The sequence below is a fragment of the Scyliorhinus torazame genome, chromosome 14 (assembly GCF_047496885.1).
Source record: "Scyliorhinus torazame isolate Kashiwa2021f chromosome 14, sScyTor2.1, whole genome shotgun sequence".
Lineage (NCBI taxonomy): Eukaryota > Metazoa > Chordata > Chondrichthyes > Carcharhiniformes > Scyliorhinidae > Scyliorhinus > Scyliorhinus torazame.
The window spans coordinates 115,943,959-115,971,633 of NC_092720.1; the positions used below are offsets into that span (position 1 = coordinate 115,943,959).

At 46.1% G+C, this 27,675-nt stretch overlaps 1 protein-coding gene across 1 annotated transcript in view; it reads right to left on the reverse strand.

Annotated features, from left to right (window-relative positions):
* LOC140389968 (heparan-sulfate 6-O-sulfotransferase 1-like) overlaps positions 1-27,446 on the reverse strand; it is a 348,935-nt gene extending 321,489 nt beyond the window's left edge. Inside the window, exon 1 of the mRNA XM_072474686.1 lies at positions 26,829-27,446. Coding sequence (XP_072330787.1) covers positions 26,829-27,349 — 521 coding nt within the window. The 5' untranslated portion in view covers positions 27,350-27,446. The remainder of the gene's footprint in view (positions 1-26,828) is intronic.
* Positions 27,447-27,675: the final 229 nt, after the last annotated feature.

Sequence of the window (27,675 nt, forward strand, 5' to 3'; positions counted from 1 at the left end):
GACCTCAGCAAAACCCTATATAATATATATATATTAAAAATTGCTTTCTTGTTTTAGTACGTCAATTCCTTTGCAATAAAGATGCACATGCCATTTGCTTTGCTAATTGTTTGAGACACCAACATACTAACTTTCTGTACTCCTTGTACGAGTATGTCCAAGTTTCACACGCTATTCAAAATAATTGTTTTTTTCTAACTTACCACCAAATTGAATAACCTCACGTTTTCCCACAATATATTACATCTGCCACCTTGTTGCCCACTCACTTAACTTGTCTATATCTCTTTGCAGCCTCTTTGCATCCTCCTCACAGCTTATATTCCCAACATGCTTTGCATCATAATAAAACTTGAATATATTGCTCTTAGTCCTGTTGTCAACATACTCTAGATTGTAAATAGCCAAGGTCTCAGCATTGACCCTTACACAACTAGTTACAATCTACCAACTTGAAAATGCCCCGTTTATCAGCTACTCACTAATTCCTGTCCATTAACCAATACTCTATCCATGCTAATGTTACCTCCACACCCCTGAACTCCATGAGATCTTACCATACGTATTGCGCTTTATCGAAAGCCTTTTTTTGAAATACAATTATAGTACATCCACTGGTTCCCCTTCATTTACCTTACTAGTTACATCCCCAAAAATCTCTCAATAAATTTGCCAAACATGTTCCTTTTCATAAAACCATGTTGACTTTACCTGATCATCCACTAATCTTTTTAAGTGCATTGTTGAGACATCTCTAATCAACGATTCCAGCATTTTCCCAATGACTGATGTTAGGCTAACAGAACTGTAATTCCCCCATTTTTTCTCTCCCTCCTTTCTCAAATAGCAGTGTTACATTTATTAACTTCCAATCTGGTTGGACATTTCGAGAATCGAGGGAATTTTGGAAAATTATAACCAGTACATCCACTATCTCTGCAACTACCACTTTTAGAACACTATTCTGTAGGCCATTAAATCCTGGGGATTTGCTGGATTTTAGTCCCAGAAAATGTTCCAATCCTGGTTTTCTGTTAATGTTAGTTACCTTAAGTTCCTCACTCTTACCAGTCAATTGGTTAACCTATATCTCTGCCACGTAATTTGTGTCTGTTAAGACAGGCAGAAACTATCTATTCAATATTGTAAAGATGCAGCTTCACAGACTTTGTTAGTGAACACAAAAGTTGTTATTTATTAATAAGAATTGTACAGCAGCCAAATGGCCGTAGCAAGATCCTAAAATGTCTCATCATGTGGTAATCCCACACTACGGGTCCTGATTTGTCGCACAGGCCAACTCTGCTGTGTTGCCCTGAAAGGGATATTCACCAAACATGTCTTTGCAATTTCCTCATTTCCCATGGTAATTTTGCCTCTTTTTGCTCAAAAGGACCAATATTTACTTTAACATTCTCCTTTTCATATGCTTGTTAAAGTTCTTAAAACCACTTCATGTTCCTCAATGCTTCACACCCTCATATTCTACTTTTTTCCCTTTTTGTGGACTCAAATTGTCATTTTGCTTCAGAATGTTCCAAAGAAGCACCTTGGGATATTTCATTATATTAAAAGTACAACACTGTGACCTCTCCAGTCCAGAATGCTTGGGACTAAGTTACCTCCAGATTTTGAAATTTTCCAGATAATAGAATGCTTAGTGTGTGTAAACCAGAAAAGAAAAATATTTACCTGAAACAAAAAAAAGAGTGAAAAAACAATATTATGGAGTGATCAAATTGGTTTAATTGTCTAAATACTGTATCTTCTATGTTTCCGCTTAAGATGTTGGCAATACTTGAGTTGGCTCGAAAGATATCTAGACAACTAATGTTTCTGAACAACAGATTTCCAGACTGGAGGTTACAGTGTACATAGACATTTGTTGTTATACTTGCAGTAAGGTTTTTGTTTACCCATTACTGTTTTCGGAGACTCTCACAATCCTCAGACTTATTCCTATTCTTTGCAACATTATAACATTATAAGCCACTGCTTTTAATTTGATAGCCTTAAATTCCCTCGTCAGCCATGGCTAGATCTTTGTTGCTGAGCTTTTGTTTTTTAATGGAAGGTACTTTTGTTGAACATTTTGAATCCTTTTAAAAAAACATTTTGCATTGTTTATTTACAATATACATTTTAGTCCAGTTACCCAATCAACCTCAGGCAACTCTCGCTCTTATACTGACGGAATTGACTTTATTTGAGCTTAAGATCGTGGTTTGGGACTAGAATATGGTGCTCTCAAACCTAATATGAAATTCAATAGTGTTATGATCACTTGTTGCCCCTGGAGAATTTTTTTCTACTGTGATGTTATTAATTAAACCTGCAATCTAGTATTACATAGAACATAGAACAGTACAGCACAGTACAGGCCCTTCGCCCCACAATCTATTGCACAATATTAGATCTACAATAGCTTTATCGCTAGTTGGTTCACAACGTAATGTTCCAAAATGGTACTTGATAGCATTGTTTACAACATTTTCCACTGTTGACTGAGAGTGGGCTGAAAGGATAATAATTGGTCCGATTTAATTTGTCTTTTTTGTGGACAGGACATAGCTGGGCAATTTTCCACATTGTTGTTGGTATCAGTGTTTAGGTGCATTGGAGCAGCTTGGTTAGTGGTGCAGCTAGTTTCTGGAGCACAAGTCTTCATTCAGCTCTGCAGCTAGTATGTTGTCAGGACTCAAAGTCCATTGCACTCAGCTATTTCTTATTAATAATAATAATAATAATAATAATAATAATTGCTTATTGTCACAGGTAGGCTTCAAAAAGTTACTGTGAAAAGACCCAAGTCACCACATTCCGGCGCCTGTTCGGGGAGGCGGTATGGGAATTGAACCCGCGGTGCTGGCATTGTTCTGCATTACAAGCCAGCTGTTTAGCCTACTGTACTAATCCAGCCCCATTGCATGGATAGAGGAGATGGTGGCATGGTGGCGTATCCTGGATCCAAAGACCCAGGGTAATGCACTGGGGACCCAGGTTCGAATCCCGCCAAGGAAGGTGATAGAAATTGAATCCAATAAATATCTGGAATTAAAAGTTTAATGATGACCGTGAATCCATTGTCCATTGTCGTAAAAAGACTAGCTGGTTCGCTAATGACCTTCAGGCAAGGAAATCTGAAATTCTCACCTGGTCTGGCCTTCATGTGACCAGATCCACAGCAATGTGGTTGACTCTTTATTGCCCTCTGAAATTGATTTTCTAAGTTATATTAAACCAGACGGACCATCCGGCATCGACCTAGGCACTGGAAACGACAATAGTATGCAGAAAAGGTTATGGGCCCTGACAACATTCAGTCAATAGTTCTGAAGATTTGTGCTCCAGAACTTGCCGCACCAATAACCAAGCTGTTCCAGTACAGCTACAACACTACCCGGCAATGTGGAATATTGCCCAAGTCTGATCTGTACGCAAGTTACAGGACAAACCAAACCCAGCCATTTACCATCCTATCAGTCTGCTATCCACCATCAGTAAAGTGATGGAAGGAGTCATGAACAGTGCCATAAAGCGGCACTTACTCAACATTAGCCTGCTCATGGATGCTCAGTTTGGGTTCCACCAGGGTCACTCAGCTCCTGACCTCATTACAGCCTTGGTTTAACCATGGAAAAAAGAGCTGAATGCCAGAGGTGAGGTGAAGGTGACTGCCCTTTACATTAAGACAGCATTTCACCGAGTATGGCATCAAGGAGCCCTACCTAAACTGGAGTCAATGGGAATCAGGGGTAAAACTCTCTGCTGGTTGGAGTCATACCTGGCACAAAGGAAGATATTGTAGTGGTTGGAGGTCAATCATCTCAGCTCCAGGCCATCATTGCAGGAGTCCCTCAGGGTCGTCTCCTAGGCCCAACCATCTTCAGCTGCTTTGTTAATTACCTCCCTTCCATCGTAAGGTCAGGAGTTGGGATGTTTTCAGATGACTGCAAAATGTTCAGCCTCATTCACGACTCTTCAGATAACAAACCAGTACATGTCCAATTGCAATAAGACCTGGACAATATCCAGGCTTGGGCTAACAAGTGGCAAATTACATTCATGCCACACAAGTGCCAGGCAATGGCCATCTCCAATGAATAGAATTTAAGTCCTGAAAGACGTTCTTGTTGGGTGAATTGGACATTCTGAATTCTCCCGCTTTGCGCTCGAACAGGCGCTGAGTGTGACGATTAGGGGATTTTCACGGTAACTTCATTGCAGTGCTAATGTAAGCCTATTTGCGACAGTAAGAAAGATTATTCTTCAGCGCCGAGGTCTCAGGTTCAATCCCGGCTCTGGGTCACTGTCCGTGTGGAGTTTGCATATTCTCCCCGTGTTTGCGTGGGTTTCGCCCCCACAACCCAAAGATGTGCAGTGTAAGTGGATTGGCCACGCTAAATTGCCCTGAATTGGAAAAATGAATTGGGCACGCTAAATTTATAAATAGTAAATAAATAAAGATTATTATTATCTAACCATCGCCCCTTGACATTCAATGGCATTACCATCGCTGAATCCCCCACAATCAACATCCTGGGGGTTACAATTGAACAGAAACTGAACTAGACTAGCCACATTAATACTGTGGCTACCAGGGCAGGTCAAAGGCTAGGAATCCTACGATGAGTAACTCACCTCCTGAACCCTCAAAGCCTGTCCACCATCTACAAGGCACAAGTCAGTCATGTAATGGAATACTCCTCACTTGCCTGGATGAGTACAGCTCCAACAACACTCAAGAAGCTCAACATCATTCGGGAGAACCATCGGTACATCCCAGGAAGGATAGATGGGGGGTTTCGGAGCTGGCACCGGGCAGGGATTAGAAGAATGGGGGACCTGTTCATCGATGGGACATTTGTGAGTCTAGGGGCGCTGGAGGAGAAGTTTGGGCTACCCCCAGGAAACGCTTTCAGGTACATGCAAGTGAGGGCGTTTGTGAGACGGCAGGTGAGGGAATTCCCGCTGCTTCCGGCACGCGGGATTCATGACAGGGTGAGTTTGGGTGTATGGGTTGGAGAAGGCAAGGTTTCGGCGATTTACCAGGAGCTGCAGGAATAGGAGGAGGCCTCGGTGGAGGAGTTAAAGGGCAAGTGGGAGGAGGAGCTTGGGGAGGAGATAGAAGAGGGACTGTGGGCTGATGTCCTGAGTATGGTTAATTCTTCCTCCTCTTGCGCCAGGTTCAGCCTAATACAGTTTAAAGTTACTCACAGTGCGCATATAACAGGGGCGAGGTTGAGTAGGTTCTTTGAGGTGGAGGACAGATGTGGGAGATGCTCGGGGAGCCCAGCAAATCACGTCCATATGTTCTGGTCGTGCCCGGCGCTGGATGGGTTTTGGAGGGGTTTTGCGAGGACTATGTCCAAGGTGGTGAACACCCGGGTCAAGCCGAGCTGGGGATTAGCATTATTTGGGGTATCGGACGAGCCGGGGGTGCAGGAGGCGAAAGAGGCCGGTATTTTGGCCTTTGCGTCCCTGCGAGGTTCTGTGCAAGGGTTCCTCAGGCGGTGGCAACCGTTCCTAGACTATCTTGCGGAGCGTTAGGAGGAGGTCAGCAGCAGCAGCAGCCCAGGGGCGGGGGTGGGGGGGGGGGGTTCTTTTGGGGTGGCGTTTGGGTTAAGATGTTTTTTTTCCCCCATTTGTGTTTTTTACTGTTATATGGGGGGTTATTGTATATGGGGGAAATCTAATGTATAATTTCTGCTTGTTGTGTTCTTGTTTCTTTCTTCTTGTTGGGGGGGGGGGGGTTTGTTGAAAATGTGTTGAAAAATTTGAATAAATATATATATTTTTTTTTTAAAGGCTCAACATCATCCAGGACAAAGCAACCCGCATGATTGCTATCCCTTCCACAAACATTCAAACCTTCCACCACCGATGAATAATGACAGCCATGTGTACCATCTACAAGATGCACTGCAGGATCTTGCCACGGTTCCTTAGACAGCACCGTCCAAACCTGCGACCACTACAATATAGAAAGTCAAGAGCTACTGAAGAAGATATGGGAAACTCCTCTTCAAGTCACTACGCATACTGACTTGGAAATATATCTTCTTTCATTCACTGTCACTGGGTCAAAATCCTGGAACTGCCTCTGGAACAGCACTGTGGGTGTACCTACACCTCAGGGACTGCAGCGGTTCAAGAACGCAACTCACCCACCACCTTCTCAAGGTCAATTAGGGATGGGCAACAAATGCCTGCCAGCCAGTGACTCCCACGTCCCAATAAACAACCCAATCTCCCATTCATCCTCATTATTTCTCGGGAGGCAGCTATACCTCACCTCTCTGAGTAATCCCTTCTTCCTATCAATGTTGCTTGTGAAAGCAAAGATCGACAAAGGTTGACCTTGGTTTCGCAATCTGAAATAAAACTCATGTTTCCAAGTCAATGACCTTGCTGCCTTACTCATGTAACACTTCACATGCAAAGACGCGTGTTGATGTTAACCATTCAAAGGCTTCACATTAAAATGTCCCTCACCCCAACCCCTAGTCTTTCTGGTGCATTAAACATCTGGGGTGGGATTCTCCGCGATCGCTGCAATGGCCCGATGCCGGCGTTATAAACGGTGCGAATCACTCCGGCGTCAGGCCGATTGGAAGTAGCGGAATTCTCCACACTTCCGGGGGCTAGGCCAGCGCCGGAGGGGTTGGCACCGCGCCAGCCGGCGCCAAAGGGACTGCGCGAGTTAGCGCATGCGCAGAACCGCCGGCGTGCTTCTGCGCATGCGCAGACCGGCCGGCGTATTCTGGCGCATGCGCAGGGCGGGTATCTTCTCCGTGCTGGCCATGGAGGAGCCCTACAGCGGCCGGTGCGGAAGAAGTGCCCCAAAGGCACAGGCCCACCCGCAGATCGTGGGCCCCGATTGCGGGCCAGGCCATCATGTGGGGGCCCCCGGGGTCGGTTCCCCCCGCACTCCCCCGAGTACCGCACCAGCCAACTTACCCACCGTGTGGGACCATGTCCAATCCACACCGGTGGTACTGGCCAAAAACGGGCAGCCGCTCGGCCCATCGGGGCCCGGAGAATTGCCGGGGGGGTGGGGGCTGCCAATGGCCCCCAACCGGCGTGAATCCCGCCCCTGCCCGAAAACAGGCGCCGGAGAATACGGCAGCCGGCATTGGGGCAGGATTCACGCCGCCCCCCCCCCCCGCCCCCCCCGGGGATTCACCGACCCGGCGGGGGGGTCGGAGAATCCCGCCCATAGTGTGGAGAAACTTTCCAAAAAATGTATCATTTTTTAGATTTTCCAGGTACATCAGGACTGTTCAGAAAACCAGGGAAATCATCGACTGCAACTGAACTACTGAATTTCTGTTTTCATTATTTCCTCTCTGCAATCAAATCACTTTCTTCACAACTTGGATACTTTTTTTTTGTTGTGTCACCAGGCAACAAGGGCAGCTGCAGCTCAAGTCATCAGGCGACTATATTTTATTAGGTGAAGTCAGATTTCACAGGGCTGCTCAACTTCAGCTCCATTCTGTGAGCACAGCACCGTCATCATTTTTAGCACAAGCTATCCTGTAGTTATCCCAGTCTCATAATCCCAGATCTTCACTGCATCGAAAGGGCAAACTCTCCCTCTGCACTCGTACTCTCTGACTCCCCCCTCCCCTTCTCCCAAACCCGGCCATGCCAGCCCCGCCTCCCACCCCTCACCAATCCACAGCCTATGCCGCCGCCCACCCCTCACCAATCCACAGCCTATGATTAGGTTTGCAAGCTGCAGAGTAAATCACAGCAATTGCAAATCAGAAGGGGGTACAGATGCCCCTGGACAAGACAATTATCAAGATGAGAAAGTACACAACTATTTCTATTGATTAACTTCAGTTTCCATAGGAGATCAGGGGCTGGATTCACCGGTGCCCCAGGTGCATGTTTCTTGGCAGCGTATCATTCGCTGGCGGGGGAGGATGCTCTGTTCCCGCCGCTGTCAATACGATTTCCCACTAAAGATGCTGCCGGGATATCCAGGGGGCTCGCGGATGGCGGGAACAGAGAATCCAAACAGCCAGATAATTCCAGGCCAGATTTGTAAAACGTGAGATTTGCATTTCTAGAGCCCCTTTCATTACCTCAAAAAATCTCATTTTACTACCTAACCAAGTACTTTTGAAGTGTGCTCCCTGTTGTAAAGTAAGAAAGATAATCGTGAGGTCAGGTGTAATGCCTGGATCTGGTATGTCTCTCTTGTGGGGACCATGAATTGGATTCAATTTGAATTGGTTTTTGGAGTAGGCAAGGAGCTGGATTAGGGGCTCCGCACTCTTGAGCTCTGGCTTTGTAACTCTGATAAAGTAATGAAAAAAAAATGAAAGATAGCCACCAGGTTTGTGCACAACAAAATCCCACAAACAGCAATGCAATAATCATTAGAAAGCAAGTTTTTGTGATATTGATTGAAGAATAAGGGTTGGGCTGGACACAAGGGATCGCAGGCTCCACAGTGGTTGGGACTGTTGCCTCACAGGGCCAGGGACCCGGGTTTGATTCCGACCTTGGGTGACTGTGTGGAGTTTGCACATTCTCCCAGTGTCTGCGTGGGTTTTGTAGCCATGTAAAATGGCTGCGTGCCGATTAATCTGGCCAAAACCCAGTTTAAAATGGCTAACCCGAAAGACTGCTGGGAAAAGCAGCCAAGAAGACACAAGCAGGCAGCTGCAGACAGGTTTGCATATTCAGCTCTGGGAACGTAGCCAAGATCGATACTCAGGGCTATCAACAGCCCTTCAACCCAGGTATCCGCAGTTTCATTCAGGACTGTTTACACCTAATCAACTCAGACATCCACAGTTAAATCGGCTATCCCCGGGAACAATTGCAACATATTAGCAATTGAATACCGGGCCAGACCTGCCGGCGCCTGCAGTGGCCGAAACAAAGACAGGTGAGCGACCAACCCCCGATCGAGGAATGGCCTCACCATTGGACACATCGACCCCAGGGATTGGGGACAGAATCCAATCATTTGGACTCAGGGTCAAGGGCCGCCCCGGGAGGCGGGAAGCCTCTGGGCCCTATAAAAGTAAAGGTCCAAGTTCAGAACTCTCTCTCTCTCATCTTCGCCTGCTCGAGACCTTCGGAAGGCCAGCCACCGGTAGCAGTAAGTGTGAATCCAACGATCGCTATCCGGTAGAGACACCTAGCCACCGATCTGTAGCAGCCTTTTGAATCCCGCGGGCCAGATTTGATTGGACAAGCCATTTGTTTCCCTGACCTGGTGGGCTCTTCCTAAGTTAAGTATTGGCCAGTAGTCATAGGTTTGTTACATAAATAGTAGTATTAGGGTATTAATATTGCTTGTTGTATATAATAAATGACCGTTGTTTTAATCCTTACTAAGCGGTGTGCTGTGTTATTAATCATAACCTAAACTTGAACCACGTGGCGGTATCATAAAGATACCTGGCGACTCATGAGCAAAGGTGACCTAAACAGAGCAAATAGAATAAAGCTAGAAAGAGCAACATAATTGGCGACTTCCTGACGGGACCCGACTTAGAAGTGGAAAACCACTCCCGGAGAACCCCAACATTTTGAATTAGAGTCCAATCGGAAACAAAAAAAAACCCACAAGTGTTCAAGCGGTTATGGTTAATAATTCACAATTCGGAAGTGTGAAAATGTATGCGTAACTAACAGGGTTATAAGGCAAAACTGATAGATTTTTTGTTGCGTCAAAACTATCGGCAGTAGGTATTTCGGAAATTAGCGCAAGCCGTACCCGTATCTACCACATCACCTTGGCCCCCTGTTCCAAATTCGAACGTAACGAGCAGATAAGAGAGAGCCATGCAGGCAATGCAAGCGATGCAGCGCCTCATGAACCCCGAAGATTTTGCTGTCGCACCAGTCAGCAGCGTAGGAGCGGGACAGTGCCCCGTTTGGGAGGTGGAAATCCGCAAATTTCTGCAGGGCAAAGGATGGCCCGTGTGGAAGGATTTCTGCAGTAACGACGACTCAGGTCCTGGGAGTATAGGGCATACTTGGTGGGAGAACCTGAGTGAGATTCACAGAAAGAGTTTAGCAAAAGCGCGCAAGCCGATGGCAATTGTGTCCTGTCTGGCACAATTGCGAGGCACAGAGGAGGTCGTCAGGACGCTCCGCAAGGAAATAGAAGACATACATCGGATAAGGAAAACCGAAAGATGTGAGATTGAGACAGAGAACCAGGAATTGAAAGGGAAACTAGCAGCAAAGGACCAAGAGGTGGCTGACGCCAAACAGGGTCACCAATCTTGTCTGGTGCACTTGAGTAGTTTCCAGACACAGTATGAGACGGCTTATCAGGACCTGCAGCGTGCAGTCCTGGTAAAGAAAGAAACAGAAAACCAGTTAGAGAAGTTCCAGAAACAATGCAGTGATCTCAAGGCAGCCTTGAGAGCGCTCCACGCCACAACAACGGAACAAAGGCAGAGTACTTTAGACCATGCTAAGTGCCGAAAGCAGATTGCAGACTTGAAAGCACTGTTTTCTGTCCAAAAGGGATTTCAAGAAACCTTTGGGGAAAGTTTAGAACAGTAAGACGGCCCTGATTGGGAAGAATTGCAGGAGACAGCGCAGAGATATGTTCATGGAGCATGTGCGCAGGAAAAACCCCAAAGGAGGAAAGCACCCCCACCCCCCACACAACAGATAATACAGGCTCCCATGAACCCTGTAACAACCCACCGCACCGCCACAGCAGACGCGGCGGACGCCTTATATTCCACCCCCCTCACAGTGACCCAATTACGGGACGCGTGTGCCAAAATCACACCGTTCCTCCCCGCTTCAGACCCACACCATTTCTTTGCCACCGTCAAACACCAGGCGACCATGTACGGCCTGGATGAGAAAGAGCAGGTAAAGCTCACGGTCCTCAGCTTAGACCCATCGGTCGCAGCAGCCCTTCCCGACCCACAGAATGTAGGAGGAGGCACCCTTGCAGAAATGCATACCGTGATCCTGGATGCGATCGGGTACAACCGGGGCGACCCCGTAGACGGTCTGAATAAATGCAGACAGAAAAAGTCTGAACACCCCACAGCGTTCGCAGGACGCTTGTGGATTCACTTTGAAGCCGTTTTGGGCAACGTAGATCGCGCCCATTTGTCCGCAAACAATATGGCCAAGTGGACCCGCCACGGAAGCAGGACAGAATGCCTGTAACAATTATGACCCCTCGGAGGAGGCTCATAATGAGAAGTGGGTGGACAAGAGATTGTCCCGCGTTTGGGAACAAGCGGCTCACAGTAAATCAGCCACTAGAACACACGAGGAAAACCAAGCCGCCGCAGACGTGCAGGCAGTAAGAACCACTCTTCATAACCCCGCCTGGGTAAACGAGGGAAAGAACAGCTCCCCAGCCAAACCGCAAGAGTGCTACAATTGCGGCCAACTGGGACATTTTTCTAGAGAATGCAATGGCCCTAAGAAACCACAGAGTGCCCAACCGACAGGCACTCTCGATAAGAAAAAGGCAGAGCCCGTAGCGACCGAGAACTGAGGTGTCCACATGATGATTTAAAGGAGACACTTAGTGAAAAGTGTTGTCCTTTCTGATGGAACCTGCAGAATGTTTTATGTCGTCTGTCTGTTTGTTAAATGTTGTTCGTCCTATAGGAGAATTTTCTCACCGCCCCACACCCATTCACCTGAACTTTTAATTTTTCCCACTGACACCCACTGTGGCCACACGCCCATTCTGCCGAAACCTCTGAGGACTTGCCTCAGAGGCCCACCAGACCAGACGCCCGATCGTAGCTACTCATCTGATTGGATGGTATAATCAGAACAGTAACCCCACCATGATGACTACATTTTTGTCCGTTCTTTGGTCGCTCAGGCAGTGGAGAAACGGCGTGAGACCCGCCCTGCCTGGGGACCCCCCCCGTTGGTCAAAAACGCTCGGGTAGGGAAGATACGGTATTGGTCCTACCCGGGGACTCCACCCAAATCTTACCCGTCGCGGCCCACACGCACCTCATTCGAACTTTACTTTCAAAAAACCGTTTTATTTATTTAGGCAACCTTTGGGTTGCTGCCACATGCTATTTACATCCTAGAGCATTTGGATGGTAAAGTTAGCACTGGTCCACCATTGGGAAGTGTGCCGTGTCCAAACATTTGTTTTGAAAAAAAGAAATGGGGGGAGTCACATGCTGTGACCAATTATAAGGGTTTAATTGGCCCCAAGAAGGACAGACACACTAACACACCAGATATTAAACCGAAGTATTTACACACACTACGCTTGTCTTACAGAACTCCAGAAGCTGCAAGCCCAGAGAAAACCAGCAAACAGGAAAAGGAAAAGAAAGAAGACAGCCATGAGGACTCCTTTCTTCGTGATCAACATATTTATAATGGACTTGTGGTTGCGCGGGAACGCGGACCCCATCACTCCAAACCCCTTTACCGTTAACACTTCACTGCCCCGTAGTACCGAGGGCCCAATCACCAACCACGCTGCATTATCCTGGTGTGCCAAGTTCATAGCCTGGTACTCCCTGTCGTACATTATTGAGGTACTGTTAGCATTGGCTGTACTCAGTTGTGCAGTACAGACCATGCGCCTCCGCAAGTGGAAAAGGAGAGCGTACCGCGCTCGAACCCCGGTATATCGGATCCGATCCCCGATATTCGGCTATGACCAGACCCCAGACCCCCGCGACCTATAAAGAATAAAGAGTATTTGCGTGCATTATTCCTGTAAATAAAGAAATATACAGAACGTTTCATAAAAAAAATGTATGATCCTGAGCTTGACTGCCAAGCCAGGAAAGAGTATATTAAATATTGTGATTATTGTTGTATGTTTTAGGAAGATAGGATAATGCAATGTTTAGGAGTATAGAGTGTTTAGGTAAAATTAGAGGTTCCCAGTTTATTTTTTTATAGACACATGCCCCTGCCTGACATAGCGCCCTCAAGAATTGTTTAGGTAAATTTTTGTGCATAGCTAGGGTCAGAGTAGTGGCCATGTGGGAGGCCCCCCCCCCCCCCCAAGTCGGGAAGCGAAGAGGACAAAATTTATGTGATCCTTCACGCTTCGCGTTAGGATCACAAGGCGGGAATGTAGCCATGTAAAATGGCTGCGTTCAGATCAATCTGGCCAAAACTCAGTTTAAAATGGCTAACCCGAAAGACTGCTGGGAAAAGCAGCCAAGAAGACACAAGCAGGCAGCTGCAGACAGGTTCACATATTCAGCTCTGGGAACGTAGCCCAGATCGATACTCAGGGCTATCAACAGCCCTTCAACCCAGTAATCCGCAGTTTCATTCAGGACTGTTTGCACCTAATCAACTCAGACATCCACAGTTAAATCGGCTATCCCCGGGAACAATTGCAACATATTACCAATTGAATACCGGGCCAGACCTGTCGGCGCCTGCAGTGGCCGAAACAAAGACAGGTGAGCGACCAACCACCGATCGAGGAATGGCCTCACCATTGGACACATCGACCCCAGAGATTGGGGACAGAATCCAATCACTTGGGACTCAGGGTCAAGGGCCGCCCCGGGACGTGGGAAGCCCCTGGGCCCTATAAAAGTAAAGGTCCAAGTTCAGATCGCTCTCTCTCTCATCTTCGCCTGCTCGAGACCTTTGGAAGACCAGCCACCGGTAGCAGTAAGTGTGAATCCAACGATCGCTATCCGGTAGAGACACCTAGCCACTGACCTGTAGCAGCCTTTTGAATCCCGCGGGCCAGATTTGATTGGACAAGCCATTCGTTTCCCTGACCTGGTGGGCTCTTCCTAAGTTAAGTATTGGCCAGTAGTCATAGGTTTGTTACATAAATAGTAGTATTAGGGTATTAATATTGCTTGTTGTATATAATAAATGACCGTTGTTTTAATCCTTACTCAGCGGTGTGCTGTGTTATTGATCATAACCTAAACTTGAACCACGTGGCGGTATCATAAAGATACCTTGCGACTCATGAGCAAAGGTGACCTAAACAGGGCAAATAGAATAAAGCTAGAAAGAGCAACAGTTTCCTCCGGGTGCTCCAGTTTCCTCCCATAGTCCAAAGATGTGCAGGTTAGGTGGATTGACCATGCTAAATTGCCCCTTAGTGTTCAACGGTTAGGTGAGGTTACAGGGATAGGGTGGGAGAGGGGGCCAGGTTTGGAGTAAACTCGATGTGGCCGAATGGCTTCTCCTGCATTGTAAGGATTTATGATTTCTATTCTTCTATGATTTACACCCCTGCTTTTCTTCATAATAGTGTGCCATGAGCTCTTTTTATTTCCACCTGAGAGAGCAGACAGGGCCTCGGTTTAGTGCCTCAGACTGACAGTGAAGCACTCTCTCAGTACTGCAGTGCAATGGCAGCTTCTACTTTTGCACTCAAGTCCTGGAATTGGACTTGAACCCGCAACCATCAGATGCAGAGGCTGGTGTGCTACCAACTGAGCCACGGCTGTCACACACGTTAGCTTGGCCGTGACCGATAGCAGGGTTGGGTGATGTATCTCTGTACAAGAGTTGAGAGCACAAAAAGTACACAGGTGCTTCAGGGACTGCACATGGATTTCAAAACACACCACCGTCCCGGAATGGGTTTGGTGTGAGAGTGAGTGAGAAAAGCCAGAAGATGATCTGTAACATTTTCCCTTTAATTAAGTGCGCCACATGGGAATGAGGTGACTGTGGTTTGCATCGCTTCTTCGCATGTTTGCCAGCAAATACAAAAGAATCTTCACCGAGTACGTTTTGACAAAAAACACTGCTGCAGATCTCACTGCACAACTCAGAATATATCGAACTGCCTTACAAAGGTTTTCCAAAAACCAGTACTGATCTCCCTTTCAAGTGAGAGTTTAATTGTGGAGTATTGGATATGCTGAAGTATTTCTCTTTACAGCAAGTACAAAATGAGTTCAAGGAAAAAGTGTGCAGTCAGACAGCCCCTTTCATAACCATCGGTAGTCCCAAAGCACTTTACAGGATAATGAAGTACATGTAAAGTGTTGTCATTGTTGCAACATAGAGAATTGTTTTATGGAGTCTGGCTAGCATAAATGATACAGCTCAAAGTTCATTAGAACATACATGTGTTCCCCAGGCCTTTTGTGTAAAAAAAAAAGTTATGCCCCATTGCTCCAGGCCTCTGTGCTACCCTGAACAGTAAACATTGGATGATTATCACAGCAAGTATATCCGCATTTAAACAACCTTTCGTCAGGCAGACTGCAACAAGGCGACAGTGAAGTGGTCCCCAGCTCAGCGGAGCAGCATGAGGTAATGGCCAACTCACTGCAAAAGGCAGCCTAACTTCTTGTTGTCGATACAAAGCACCATTTATTCCCAAGCTGCTTCAGGTATTACAGAATACACTACATCACCTCATCAAGTGGCTGCTTGTGAGAAGTGTCCACGAAATGTGGATAAACAGCTACACCTTTAACAGGAATACACTGTACAATCCCCATAAAATAGGTCAGTCAGTCCTGAAGTGACTGCCACTGCTATTTAGCACGTGCTTTGGTCCCACTTAGCAGAGCAGTAGGCACACATTATACCACAGAAATATACAGCCAAATAAATCATATGCTTGATAGGAACATGCTGCATGCAAAAGACAAACTAGTTTTGGAAAACATCGCGATGGAAGATTTAGAAAATAAATGTTTGAAAGCTTAAGCAACAGGAATAAATAGAACAAGCAGAATGTGGAATTTTATAAAGGCCCAGTCAACAGGAGCCACTCTGCTGGCTACATTTTTTGTTCAGTGAAGATAAGGATGCAAGACACATATATATGCCCAAGAGGCAAAGGAAGTACACAGGGGAAAAGAGACCGGGCCTCAGCTAATAAACCATGGATTTTATCCCCTGCTGAGAACAGCCACAATTCATTCAGCTTAGAAGGTGCTTGTAAATTATTATGGCTCTTTCCCAGTCCTGGAAAAACGCATGTTGACAGCCTCAGCAACAAGCAATCTGCCACTAAAGCAAACAACAGAGGACTCCACAACCTTCAGGCTCTGCATCCACAACACCAACATGGGGAGCCCAACAGGAGGAGACTGTCCTTCAGAAGCAGATTCGGCAAAGTTCGCAATTTTTCTCAGTCTTTCTTTTTGCTGTCTTCTTTTAATGAGGGTGTCTAAACTACAGTTCAAAGGTCATAAGTGGTTTGCGAGCAGTGGCAACCCTGCCACAGAGGCCCAGGCAATTCTGTTCAACTTGCACGTAAACTTCTCATTGCTGAACGTAGTGTTGCCTGAAAAGGGCTGCTCTTACAGCCATTTCTTCACCAATAGAAGCTTCACTTTAATTCTTTGGTACTCTCAGACAAAAGGTTAAGAGTTCGAACCACACCCTAGGAGTTGGCATAACCCGGGCTAACGCTTTGGTACAGTACTAGGAATTCTATTGCATTACTGTAGGTGATATTCATCTGATAAGATGTCAAACTATCTACCTACCTAGGTGGATATTAAAGATCCTTTGCCATCTTGGAAGAACTGCAGAGGAATTCTCTGGTGTCCTGGGTATCATTGGATTAACTGGATTGTTTTCTCCTTTTGGTTTCTGGAATCTTCCTGTGTGCCGCGTACGTGGTCAACAAGGCCCTGGTATATACATGGAAGAGGTCCACAAGTCTGGGTGGTCCTGCAATGGCCTGGTCACAGCAATAGTTGAGACATCACTAGACATCATCTCTTCCTCTTCATTCTGAATGGCAATGTCTCAAATTTAAATGCTCACATGCTTTAAATTTAACATTCTGCCAGATTACCTCACAATAAGCAATCGCCCAACCTCCCCTTGAATCCCTTTGCCGTCAGTAAGTTAACTTGCCTGCAGAAGAATTGGAGGTAGATGTTTGTCTGGTGCCAAGCCATAGACAGCCTGCTCTGGTGAACAGGTTGTCCAGCATGGCAGCAGTGGTGTCCCAAAAACCTACTGAGGGAAGATAAAGTGCACCTGGCCCAAGGCATTTATTGCTTACATAACAACATTGCTCTCCATTAAAAAGGGTAATTTATTAATGAAATGATTTGAAATGTCTTGGCACAGTGAACTACTGTCTAGATGCCAGTATTGCAATTAGCGTACAATGCTCTGGAATTGTATTTACATTTATGTGAGATCCAATCTTGTTCCAATGGTTCCTAAAAGCACAAGTCTCATGAGCCAAATGTAAAAATGACCAGACTGGTGACCTGAGAGTCTGAGTATATACAGTTTCTTTTTTTAAAAATAAATTTAGAGTTCCCAACTTTTTTTCCAATTAAGGGGCAATTTAGCGTGGCCAATCCACCTACCCTGCACAACTTTGGGTTGTGGGGGCAAAACCCACGCAAACACGGGAAGAATGTGCAAACTCCACACGGACAGTGACAGCTGGGATCGAACCTGGGTCCTCAGCTTCGTGAGGCAGCAGTGCTACCCACTGCGCCACCGTGCTGCCCTGTAAATACAGTTTCTTCCCAGCAGTCCCTCTTGCTGAGTTCTGGCACTTTTGCATTTGGCCCACAGCCAGCACTCGAGACACAGGAACTGCGACATTAAAAAAAAGACCACGGGTCTATCTATTTTGCCTTCTACCATCCTAGAAGTCACACAATGCAACAATAATGTAGTTCATAGCAAATCAATCTCTGACAATTGATCTAGTTCAGACTCGGACATGAGGCAAGGAGAAACCCCGGCGATGGAGAGGTGTGGGAAGCGGAAGCTCAAAGTCCAATGTTCCTCCCAACACACAGGGAACTTAGCACATGTCACGTCTCACGATCCACACTCCTGGGGACTTGTGGCATTAGCATGGGCCTGGCAGAATGTAAAAGCAGCTTCAATTCATCACCTCAAATTGCTCCCTTCACTACCACCATCAGTGACAGACCCACACCCACAATTGTTCCGACAGCTCAAATTGCTCTCTGCAGACACAGCCGGTGATTAAAGCTGCAAAACCCACCACACTGGAGAGCTTTCTACCCTCACGGCTCAAGCAAACATACCATGATAAACAAAGAAATCAGCAATATTGCGCTCCTTTGAAATGAAATGGCCGTGAAATGATATTGGAATAAAACTAGAACAAAAATAGGAAAAGCACAAATCAGAACGAAACAGGTTTATCGAGACTGAAGAATTGGAAGGGAGTTCAGAAACAGTTCCTCCGGTGGGGCCTCTGACTACTCGGCAATCCTGCGTACAAGGCTTGGGTATTTGATGAACAACGCATCACAATTGAATCCAGCTAACACAACAGATTTTTAATTAACAAGTTGAAGTGCCAGGACCTGCTGATTTTAACTGCTCAGAGTAGCTAGGAGGCAGTGCAGTTTATGGTCGGCTAGGCTGCGTCATGAAAATATACTCTAATGCTGCAACTTGGGGAGTCAACATCACAAGAAAGGACACAATGAAGTCATTATTCCCAACTGAATAGAAAACTACATTTGTACAACTGTGGGAATTAATTTATAAATCCCAGCGTCACTCAGTTTATGGTATCACCAAAATACAAGCAATCTCTTCAGCAGACGCTCCAATTCAAATCCACACAGCGATGTACCACCTTTGCAGCAAGATGCTCATGCAATGAAAGGGACTCACTCAGCACAAGAAGCCAGTTCCTCAACTCGAATCATTACTTTGTTCAAGGTACATAATGCAGCATCGGACAACTGAGAACCACAGCACGATTCCAATCAATATTCTGAGGAGCAGCACTTCCTTAACATCCGAATACTGGGTCACCTAGTTGCTTCGCTGTGCTACTCAACTGCTGCACTCGCAAAGGTAATGCTCTTCAGGTGAGATGTTCTCCACTTGCCCTCACAGATGGATCTAAAAGATGATCCCATAGCATTACTCAGAGATGAGCAGGGGAATGCACCTCAGGGCCCTGGTCAACGTTTGTTCCTCAGCCAAAATCGCTAAGAAATGGATCTGCTTGGCGGAGAGGCTGTGCTCAAATTGGCTGCTGTGTTTCCTACATTATAACAATGGCTATCAGCACGGTAGCACTGTGGGTAGCACTGATTCGCACGGTAGATTCCCAGCTTGGTCTCTTGTGTGTGAAGTCTGCGCGTTCTCCCCGTGTCTGCGGGGGTTTTCCCCGGGCGCTCCAGTTTCCTCCCACAAGTCCCGAAAGACGAGCTGTTCGATGAATTGGACATCCTGAATTCTCCCTCCGTGTACCTGAACAGGCTCCGGAATGTGGCGACTGGGGGCTTTTCACTGTAACTTCATTGCAGTGTTAATGTAAGCCTACTTGTGACAATAAAGATTATTATTATTATTTTACGCAGATAGGAACAGGAAAGTAGGCCATCTAGCTCCTCAAGCCTGTCCCGCCATTCAATGTCATCATGGCTGATCTGTGGCCCAACTCCATAGACCTGCCTTTTGCCCATATCTTTTAATATATTTGCTGAACTAAACCTCCATTTCAGATTTAAAATTAAAAGAACAACTATTCTAGCTTCAACTGCTGTTTGTGGGCGTGAGTTCCAAACCTCTACCATTCCTTGCGTGAAGAAGTTCTTCCGAAGGTCTCTCCTGAACGGTATTTCACTAATTTTTAGAGTATGCCCCTAGTTTGAGAATCTCCAACCAGTGGAAATAGCTTACCTTTATCAACCCTGCCTTTTCCTTCCATATCTTGAAGACTTTGATCAGATCACCTCTTAACCTCCTAAATTTGGGTGAAAACTAGCCTAATTTGTACAATCTCTCCTCATAACTTAACCCCTGTAGTCCAACGGTCATGGTCAACAGTCACGAAAGGTATTTTTCATGTAACCCTCATGGAGGTTACTGCATCGGGACTATCAGATTTCCCGTGACCTCCACTAAATTACGAGCTCCCATGGTAACAAGGGGATGGGGCTTCCCCTTTACAGAGGATTAGATCACGATGATAAAAACCCGACCTCGGGGAGTAAGACCCTTTGGGGAGTGGAGATCTTGTATGTCGCGAATAGGCCTAACCATTGTTTTCTGTCTGCTTGGTCAATGCATGGTACTTTAGCAGTCTTTACAGCACTGGACAAATGTGAGGCTTTGAAATCATCTTCTGGTTTGTGGAATCATCTTCTGGTGTGTGTCCACCAATAAAGTTTGAGACACTGCCAGTTCGAAGCCTCATTAAAAAGGTGTAGGGTCTCAGAGTGCAGAGGGAAGAAGCCAGGTGGCTCAGGACAAAGTTTGAATCCACTATCCACAAGGTGAAAACAAATACGACAAGGCCTACTGATATTAATAAGCAGTTGCCTCAAGTTTATTATCACAAAGCAATGCATAGCGCATTGCTTTATCTTAGCAACCCAAGAGGTGTCACACAAGAATGCATTATATTATTAATGAGACAGCACTCATTAAGCTTTGTCTTGTTAACAAACCCCCAAACCACTATTTCAGGTCATTGCGCAAATGGTTTGAATCAAAATGAACTGATGGAGACATTAAAGGTCAAACGGCCTTTAGGTTAAGCCACTTCGGCTCACAGCGTTGAGTTCGGATGTCATTTGACCATTGGGTTTCTGGACATTATAATCAGGGGCACTGGTTTACTGTGAATGCAGATGTCAGCCTCCATGGAGTTCTGTATTCTGTCGACAAATTTCATGGATTTTAACAAGCATTCTGAAATTACACACTCCAGTTGTAGTATTTGCGTTTAAAAGGATAAATCATTGACTTTGCTCATGATGTACAAAGGGGCTACTATTCATCAGGGGGCGAGCACCAGGCTATGGGACTAACCATTCCATTCCATGGGTGTACAGAATTTATTTTATCTGATCCAATTCTTTGGAAATGGTATTCCACAATTCTACCCATTTTTAAAATGTAAACCAAAGCAAAGGGTGTCACGGTGTCACAGTGGTTAGCACTGTTGCTTCACAGCTCCAAGGTCCCAGGTTCGATTCCTGGAATGGGTCACTGTCTGTGTGGAGTCTGCAGGTTCTCAGTGTGTCTGCGTGGGTTTCCTCCAGGTGCTCAGATTTCCTCCCACAAGTCCCGAAAGACGTGCTGTTAGGTAATTTGGACATTCTGAATTCTCCCTCCACATACCTGAACAGGTGCCGGAATGTGGTGACTAGGGGCTTTTCACAGTAACTTCATTGCAGTGTTAATGTAAGCCTGCTTGTGACAATAAAGATTATTATTATTATTATTAAGCAAGTGATTTCGCTCATGGTCTTATCACATACTAGTTACATAACTGTTTCTCGGATAAATTGCCCCTTAGTGTCCAAAAAGGTTAGGTTACTGGGTTACAGGGAAAGAATGGAGTTGTAGACTTAAGTAGGGTGCGCTGTCGTAGGGTTGGTTCAGGCCTGATGGGCTGAATGGCCTTCACCTGCACTGTGAATTCTATGATAAATTTGAAAATAAAACATTACCGTCAATAAAAATCGACTTAAACACTCAAACTGCGAGAGAGCAGAAATAATTTTCATTACTATTACACCTTGCGTGGCCTCAACTAATCCCAATTTTTTTTAATACAATGAAATGCACTTTGTTGCAAGGCCGGAAATGCAGCAGCTAATTTGAACAAGCCAAGATCCCATAAATAACAAAAAACAGTGATCTAAAAATCAATTATTTTGTTATTTGGGGGGGGGGGGGGGGGGGGGGGGGGGAGGGGAGTGCGAGTGGATGGGGAAAACATTCACCGGGACACTGGGGAGAACTCCTCTACTATCCTGAGGACAACTAGGAGGGGGAGGGGGGGGGGGGGGGGGGGGAGAGATTTGGGCGTCACGAGGCGCAGTGGTTAGCACTGGGACTACGGTGCTGAGGGCCCGGGTTCGAATCCCGGCCCTGGGTCACTGTCCACGTGGAGTTTGCACATTCTCCTCGGTCTGCGTGGGCTTCACCCCCACAACCCAAAGATGTGTAGGTTAGGTGGATTGGCCACGCTAAATTGCCCCTTACATAGAACATACAGTGCAGACGAAGAGCATTCAGCCCACCGAGTCTGCACCGACCCACTTAAGCCCTCACTTCCTCCCTATGCCCGTAACCCAATAACCACTCCTAGCCTTTTTTGGATGAAAGGCAATTTAGCATGGCCAATCCACCTAACCTGCACGTCTTTGGACTGTGGGAGGAAACCGGAGCACCCGGAGGAAACCCACGCAGACACGGGGAGAACGTGCAGACTCCGCACAGAGAGTGTCCCAGCAGGGAATCGAACCTGGGACTCTGGCGCTGTGAAGCCACAGTGCTAGCCCCTTGTGCTACTGTGCTGCCTTAGTTGGAAAAAAAATAATTGGGTATTCTAAATTTATTTTAAAAAGCAAGAGGGGATTCTTTTACCAAAGATTTAAATTTAAACTGAACACCACGAGATGCAGCTGTAAAAGCTCAACCTTTAAGGTGGCACGTGACACAGTGGTTAGCTGTCGTGTTCAAATCCCGGCCCTGGGTCACTATCCATGTAGAGTTTGCACATTCTCCGCGTGTCTGCATGGGTTTCACCCCCACAACCCAAAGATGTGCAGGTTAGGTGGATTGGCCACGCTAAATTGTCCCTTAATTGGAAAAAAAAATTATTGGGTCCTCTAAATTTAAAAAAAAGCTTAACCTTTATTCTCTATATAAGTTATGTGTTGTGGCGCTCCCTCCAAATGTGACTATTCTGCAAACCACATCTTGTTTGAACCTTGTTTACGATCCTGTTCAGAGTATCAAGATTGCTGTTATTTGTTCAGTTACGCTTTTTGCCTTTCCGTTAACCCAAAGATATTCAGACAAGGGATGCAATTGAAGTAATTCACTGTGAATGGAACAACGTTTGGGTAGAGGAGGGGAGGCGTGGTTGGAAGGATGTGCCTGAAGAAAATAGGTTTTATAGTTTTTTTGCTTTCTAATAATCTCTGGCCAATTGTGGGCAGACTTTTTTTTCCCCCAATGCAAAGAACTTTAATGCACTTGGATAGATTTCTGAGTGGGTCTGCCCATAAGCTGATTACCAGACTGCATTTAAATTATGTTATCACAACCTTACTGCATGTAATCTATTTTCCAACTGGCGGGCTGAAAAGATAAATCTGTTTACTCAGGGACTCTGTTACTTTTAAATAAAACAACCATTTAACCAGCTAAATCCTGAAGGTAATGGACCAATGTTTGCCAGCCATTAGCAAACTTGCAGTCGTGGGTCTGTGCACCATTCAAGGTTACTAGCTTTCAGTCTTCAAACTGATATTCCCCGGTCAATAGCCATATTATAAAATGCACTCCTAATTGTTTTTTTTAATATACCAACATTGGCTCCAAAGCCGTACTTGTCCAGCCTTGAATATTCTGCAGTCATTGTACTCCAAAGGAACTCATCGCGTGAGAGGATCTCATGCTAAATGAAATGGGGAGGGGGCAGGGTGTGAGTGGTGTAATTGTAACTAAACCCATCCACGGGCAAGCTAACGAGACTTGGTACAATGATGGTTTTGCACTCCATTTGTGCTCGATTATACACTCTTATCAAAGTGGATGGACAGTAATATTGAGCAATGTGTCAAACTACTGTTTCACTTGATCACACAAGTTCCCAGCTTGGCGAGTTAGGTTAAAATTCCCGCTTTGATGTCAGCAAAGGCACCATAAAATGTAAATATTATTTAGAACTCTAGAAAGCATCAACTTTTGCAGGCCTCACGAGATGTATTTCTACTTAGAACTGGGCTTGGAAAGACCATTTGCTATTCTCTGTAGTCCTTCCTCTCTTCTCTCCAGAGTAACATGAAAAATTAAGTCACACAATCAATTGTTATTTTCTTGTTTGACCCTCCCCCTGTTGCTTTGGATGGAGGCCAGCCGCCAGGTTTCCCACTCCTCAGGTCATGGCCACTGCTCAATCCGCCATCTGTAACCTTTTGTTTCCATCTGCACCGGCCTTCACTCCTCAACTGCGCTTCCTTCACTGCCACCTGCAGGTGACCTCTTGCCCTGGCTCGACTTCAGCCAAAACTGGAGTCCCACCCTCACCTAAACTGAAAACCTGGCCATACGCTGGTAATTGTATCAATGGAAGATAAGTACATACAGGGTCGATGGCAATTGGGTGTTTACTTGAGAATACATTATGAGACACTTACTGACATAGGAATAGAGTGGCGTCAGGAGATATATACATGAAATGTTTCACCCTGTGATTAAATCCATTGCAAGTAAAGAATGGCTCTGGCCTCTTAGTTCACCAACTGGCTGTCAGAAATATTACGATCACTGTAGGTTTACTTTCAAATAAAATGGTTTAGCACATCCTGTTCACTCAAACAATGACAACTTGCATGCAGCGCTTTTAACCTAGGAAAAATGCCCCAACGTGCTCCACAGGAGTACGACCAGGAAAATTTGACAGCATGCCACCTAATGAGATATTAGGGTAGGTAATCAAAAGCTTCATCAAAAAGCCCGTTTGAAGGGGCACCTTCAAGGAAGAGAGATGGAGAGATGGGAAAGAACTCCAGTGTCTAGGACCCAGACCCGAAGGGTGGAGTGATGCAAGAAGCCTGAATTAGACGAGCACAGTCTTGGGAGTGTCATCGTGTTGGAGAATGTTACAGAGGTTCGGGGGAAGGCAACATTTGAAAATCAAGATGAGAATTCTAAAATTGAGGCCTTGCCAGGTAATCGTACCGCGTAATTTCCACATGCCTCCATCACACACGAGACATCCCATGTCTCCCTTTTACATTCAGTAAGAGAAAGGTCACAACAATTAAACTCGAGTCTAATAGATTTGGCAAATAACTCTATATGAAAAGAAAAGAGAGCTCCCCTAATGGTTTCACGAGTAAGCACATTGCCCTTTGAATGGAATAAACCCACGAGAGATTAGAAAAAACCCCCGTTGCAGTCTTCTCGCTGTCCGAGATCAGCTAATCTCAGCTGAGGTGGCAGTAAGGAGATGACAGCATCTTTAGGAAAAGCTGCGACTGTAAAAGATGTGGAACTGGTAGGTTTGCAGCTGGCTGAGGAGAGGAGGAGGAGGGCTAAAGCTTCTTCCAAGTGGGAAGAAGCTGTTTATAACCCTTCCAATGGAGGGGAATGTCACAGATTTGTTCTTTGAATAACAGGAAATACACAGACTGCAACAAAAATTACCACTGATTTATAATGAGGCAAAAAAAAAAGAACGAGAGGCATCGCCACCGGTGGAACTTGAACACAAATCTAGGGCAGGACAGAAAATGTAAAGCGAGAACCATGCTTTCATGAAGTACACTGAGACATTACAATGTAGAAATCTACTGAAATACAGGACTATGTAAAGTCTATTGTTACAAGATAGTGGTATACAGACACATGTGAATTAAAAACATCAGCAGACGGTATATCTTTCCTCCGCTTGGGAGTATCTTAAACCATGACAAAAGGAGGAAAGGGGCGATGAGAAGTGGAACAAACAGATAATTCAGATAGACAAGCGGGCTTGTTATGCTTGCTTGGCATTGTAGAAACAAAGCTTTTAATTGCCCCGGGGGCTCACAAAGTGCTGGAACCCACTCGTCCAAACTGCATAATGTATTCCAAAGCACACTTTGAGTGTTAAAGCAGACTTGCTGGCAACTGACCTTCCTCAATACCTTGGAATCCTCCTGAACAGATCAGCTTTGCCTGTACGGGAAGGCTGGCAGTGCTTTTGAGGGGTGGGGGGTGGGTTTGGTGCTGGTGGTGAAAGGGCTGAACAATTATAAGTCAGTCACCTGAATATGCTTTGTGTTACAGATGGCAGCAGTTAACGCTTGTAGCTCATGTGCTGCATTTCTATACGGGGGGGGGGGGGGGGGGGGGGGAGAAAAAATAAAATCAGCCTCTTGAGATAGGTGTCTGGAATGACAGGGGCATAGCTCTGCCTGAGTACTATTAGCAGCATCGCTGAGGATGTGGAGACAGCCACAGGCAGCTCAGTAGCAGAACATTGAGAACGCATCAAGGAGGTATTGCTTCCCCAATGTAAAGTCTTCAAACTTAGTCCCTTTGGTAAAATGCATCACTGGCACCAACACCTCCCTAATGGGGCATCCGCGTGATGGCTATGGGAGCAAATTTTGCACACAAATGACTTGGTGACACAACCATTGATGCGGCATCATGCACCCTCAGTCATTAAACAGTTAAATTATTTTGCAAGACAGCCAATGAGGAGGCAATGCCACACTCACATTATATGTCAATATTAAATTGACACCAATGAAGAAATTATCCCATTATATTGTCACATAAAGATACTTTTTTTTTAAAATAGGTTTTAATTTTTTTAAAAAGAAATCCATTATACTGAAACACCGCCCCTGGTCATGCCAACAGCACAGGGACACACTTTTAACAAATTCTTTGAATGGAAGGGTCAGGATTTCTGGCTTCAGATCTCGACTGTGACCAGCAACAACTGTCTGCCCATGTCACAACTAGCTGGGGGCAAAGAGCAATCATTTCCTCCCAAATTCAATCGGCCCAGGACCGCGTATGTTTGCTCTCCTTTTGCATTAATTAATGTATTTAAAACAAGGTTAGGGGGTTGATTAAAACAATGTTTGCCTTTAATGTCGAGGCCTGTGTCCAGCCCCCCTCCCCCAAAGACTACCTGGATTTGAATCAAACTTAACCTACCAGATACACACAAGGGCGCTAGGTGGGGATTGAGAAGGCAGATAGATGTACTACTCCCCCTCTCAAAGTTAGATGGTGATCATTGTGCAGTGGGCAAGACAGAGGGGAACTGGGGGGGGGGGTCATTGATAGATACATTTAGAAGAAAATCTCAGTGCAGCTTAAACAGGTACAGTTTGTTGTGTGTGTGAAAGATTGGTGATGGGGAGGGGGTTGCTCACCTGGAAGTTCTGCTCTTGTTTTCCCTCTTGTTGAGCACTCCGGGCACGCAGTTGGTGAGCTCGGTCCAGTCGGCGTGTAAGCCGCAACTCCAGCCGGTGGAGAAGCGGGAGAAGAGCCAGGTCTCCCTGCGGTTGGGTCGGTAGCAAGTGCACTTCTTCTGGCCGGGCTTGCACTCGCAGGGCACCTCCAGCTTGACGTTCTGCACCAGGTGCCGGCCGAAGGTGGTGCCCCCGGTCTTCTGGATGTGCAGGAAGACGATCACGTCCTCGCCCTTGATGTCAAAATCCACCGTCCTCTCCAGGTCCAGCACGGGGAAGTAGTATTTCTTCACGTAGTGGGGGTCGGGGGTAGGGAAGATGTCCACCGCCTCCTCCTGTTGGAAACCTCGGGGTCCGGCGATCCTGCAGTTGGTCCCTGGGCAGACGTACTGGAAAATGATTATCATGAAAATTGCGGAGCCAGCAATAATCAGGATGAATTTGTTGGTCCTTTCAACCATGTTCCTTACAGTGAGTTTCATGGGTTACCATCTCACTGTGGAGATGCACAGAGGGCTTTGGAAGAAATGCTTCCCCAGCCGGTCAATGTGAACTGGATGTGTCCCCCACCCCCCGCCACCCCACCTCCTCCCTATCCCTCCCCGCCACCTCCTCCTCCACTACCACCTCCTCCTCCTGTCTCTTTTTTCCTCTTTCTCTTAGGCGGAGGGGAGTACAGGAGAAAGAGAAGCAAGCAGCCCTCCCCCGGCGTGGCCAGGGCTGTGATGCGTTGGTTATTACAACGTAGCTGAAAGTAACCAGAGTGAAACTGACCTGAAAGGGGAAGGGAGAAGAGGAAGGAACGGAA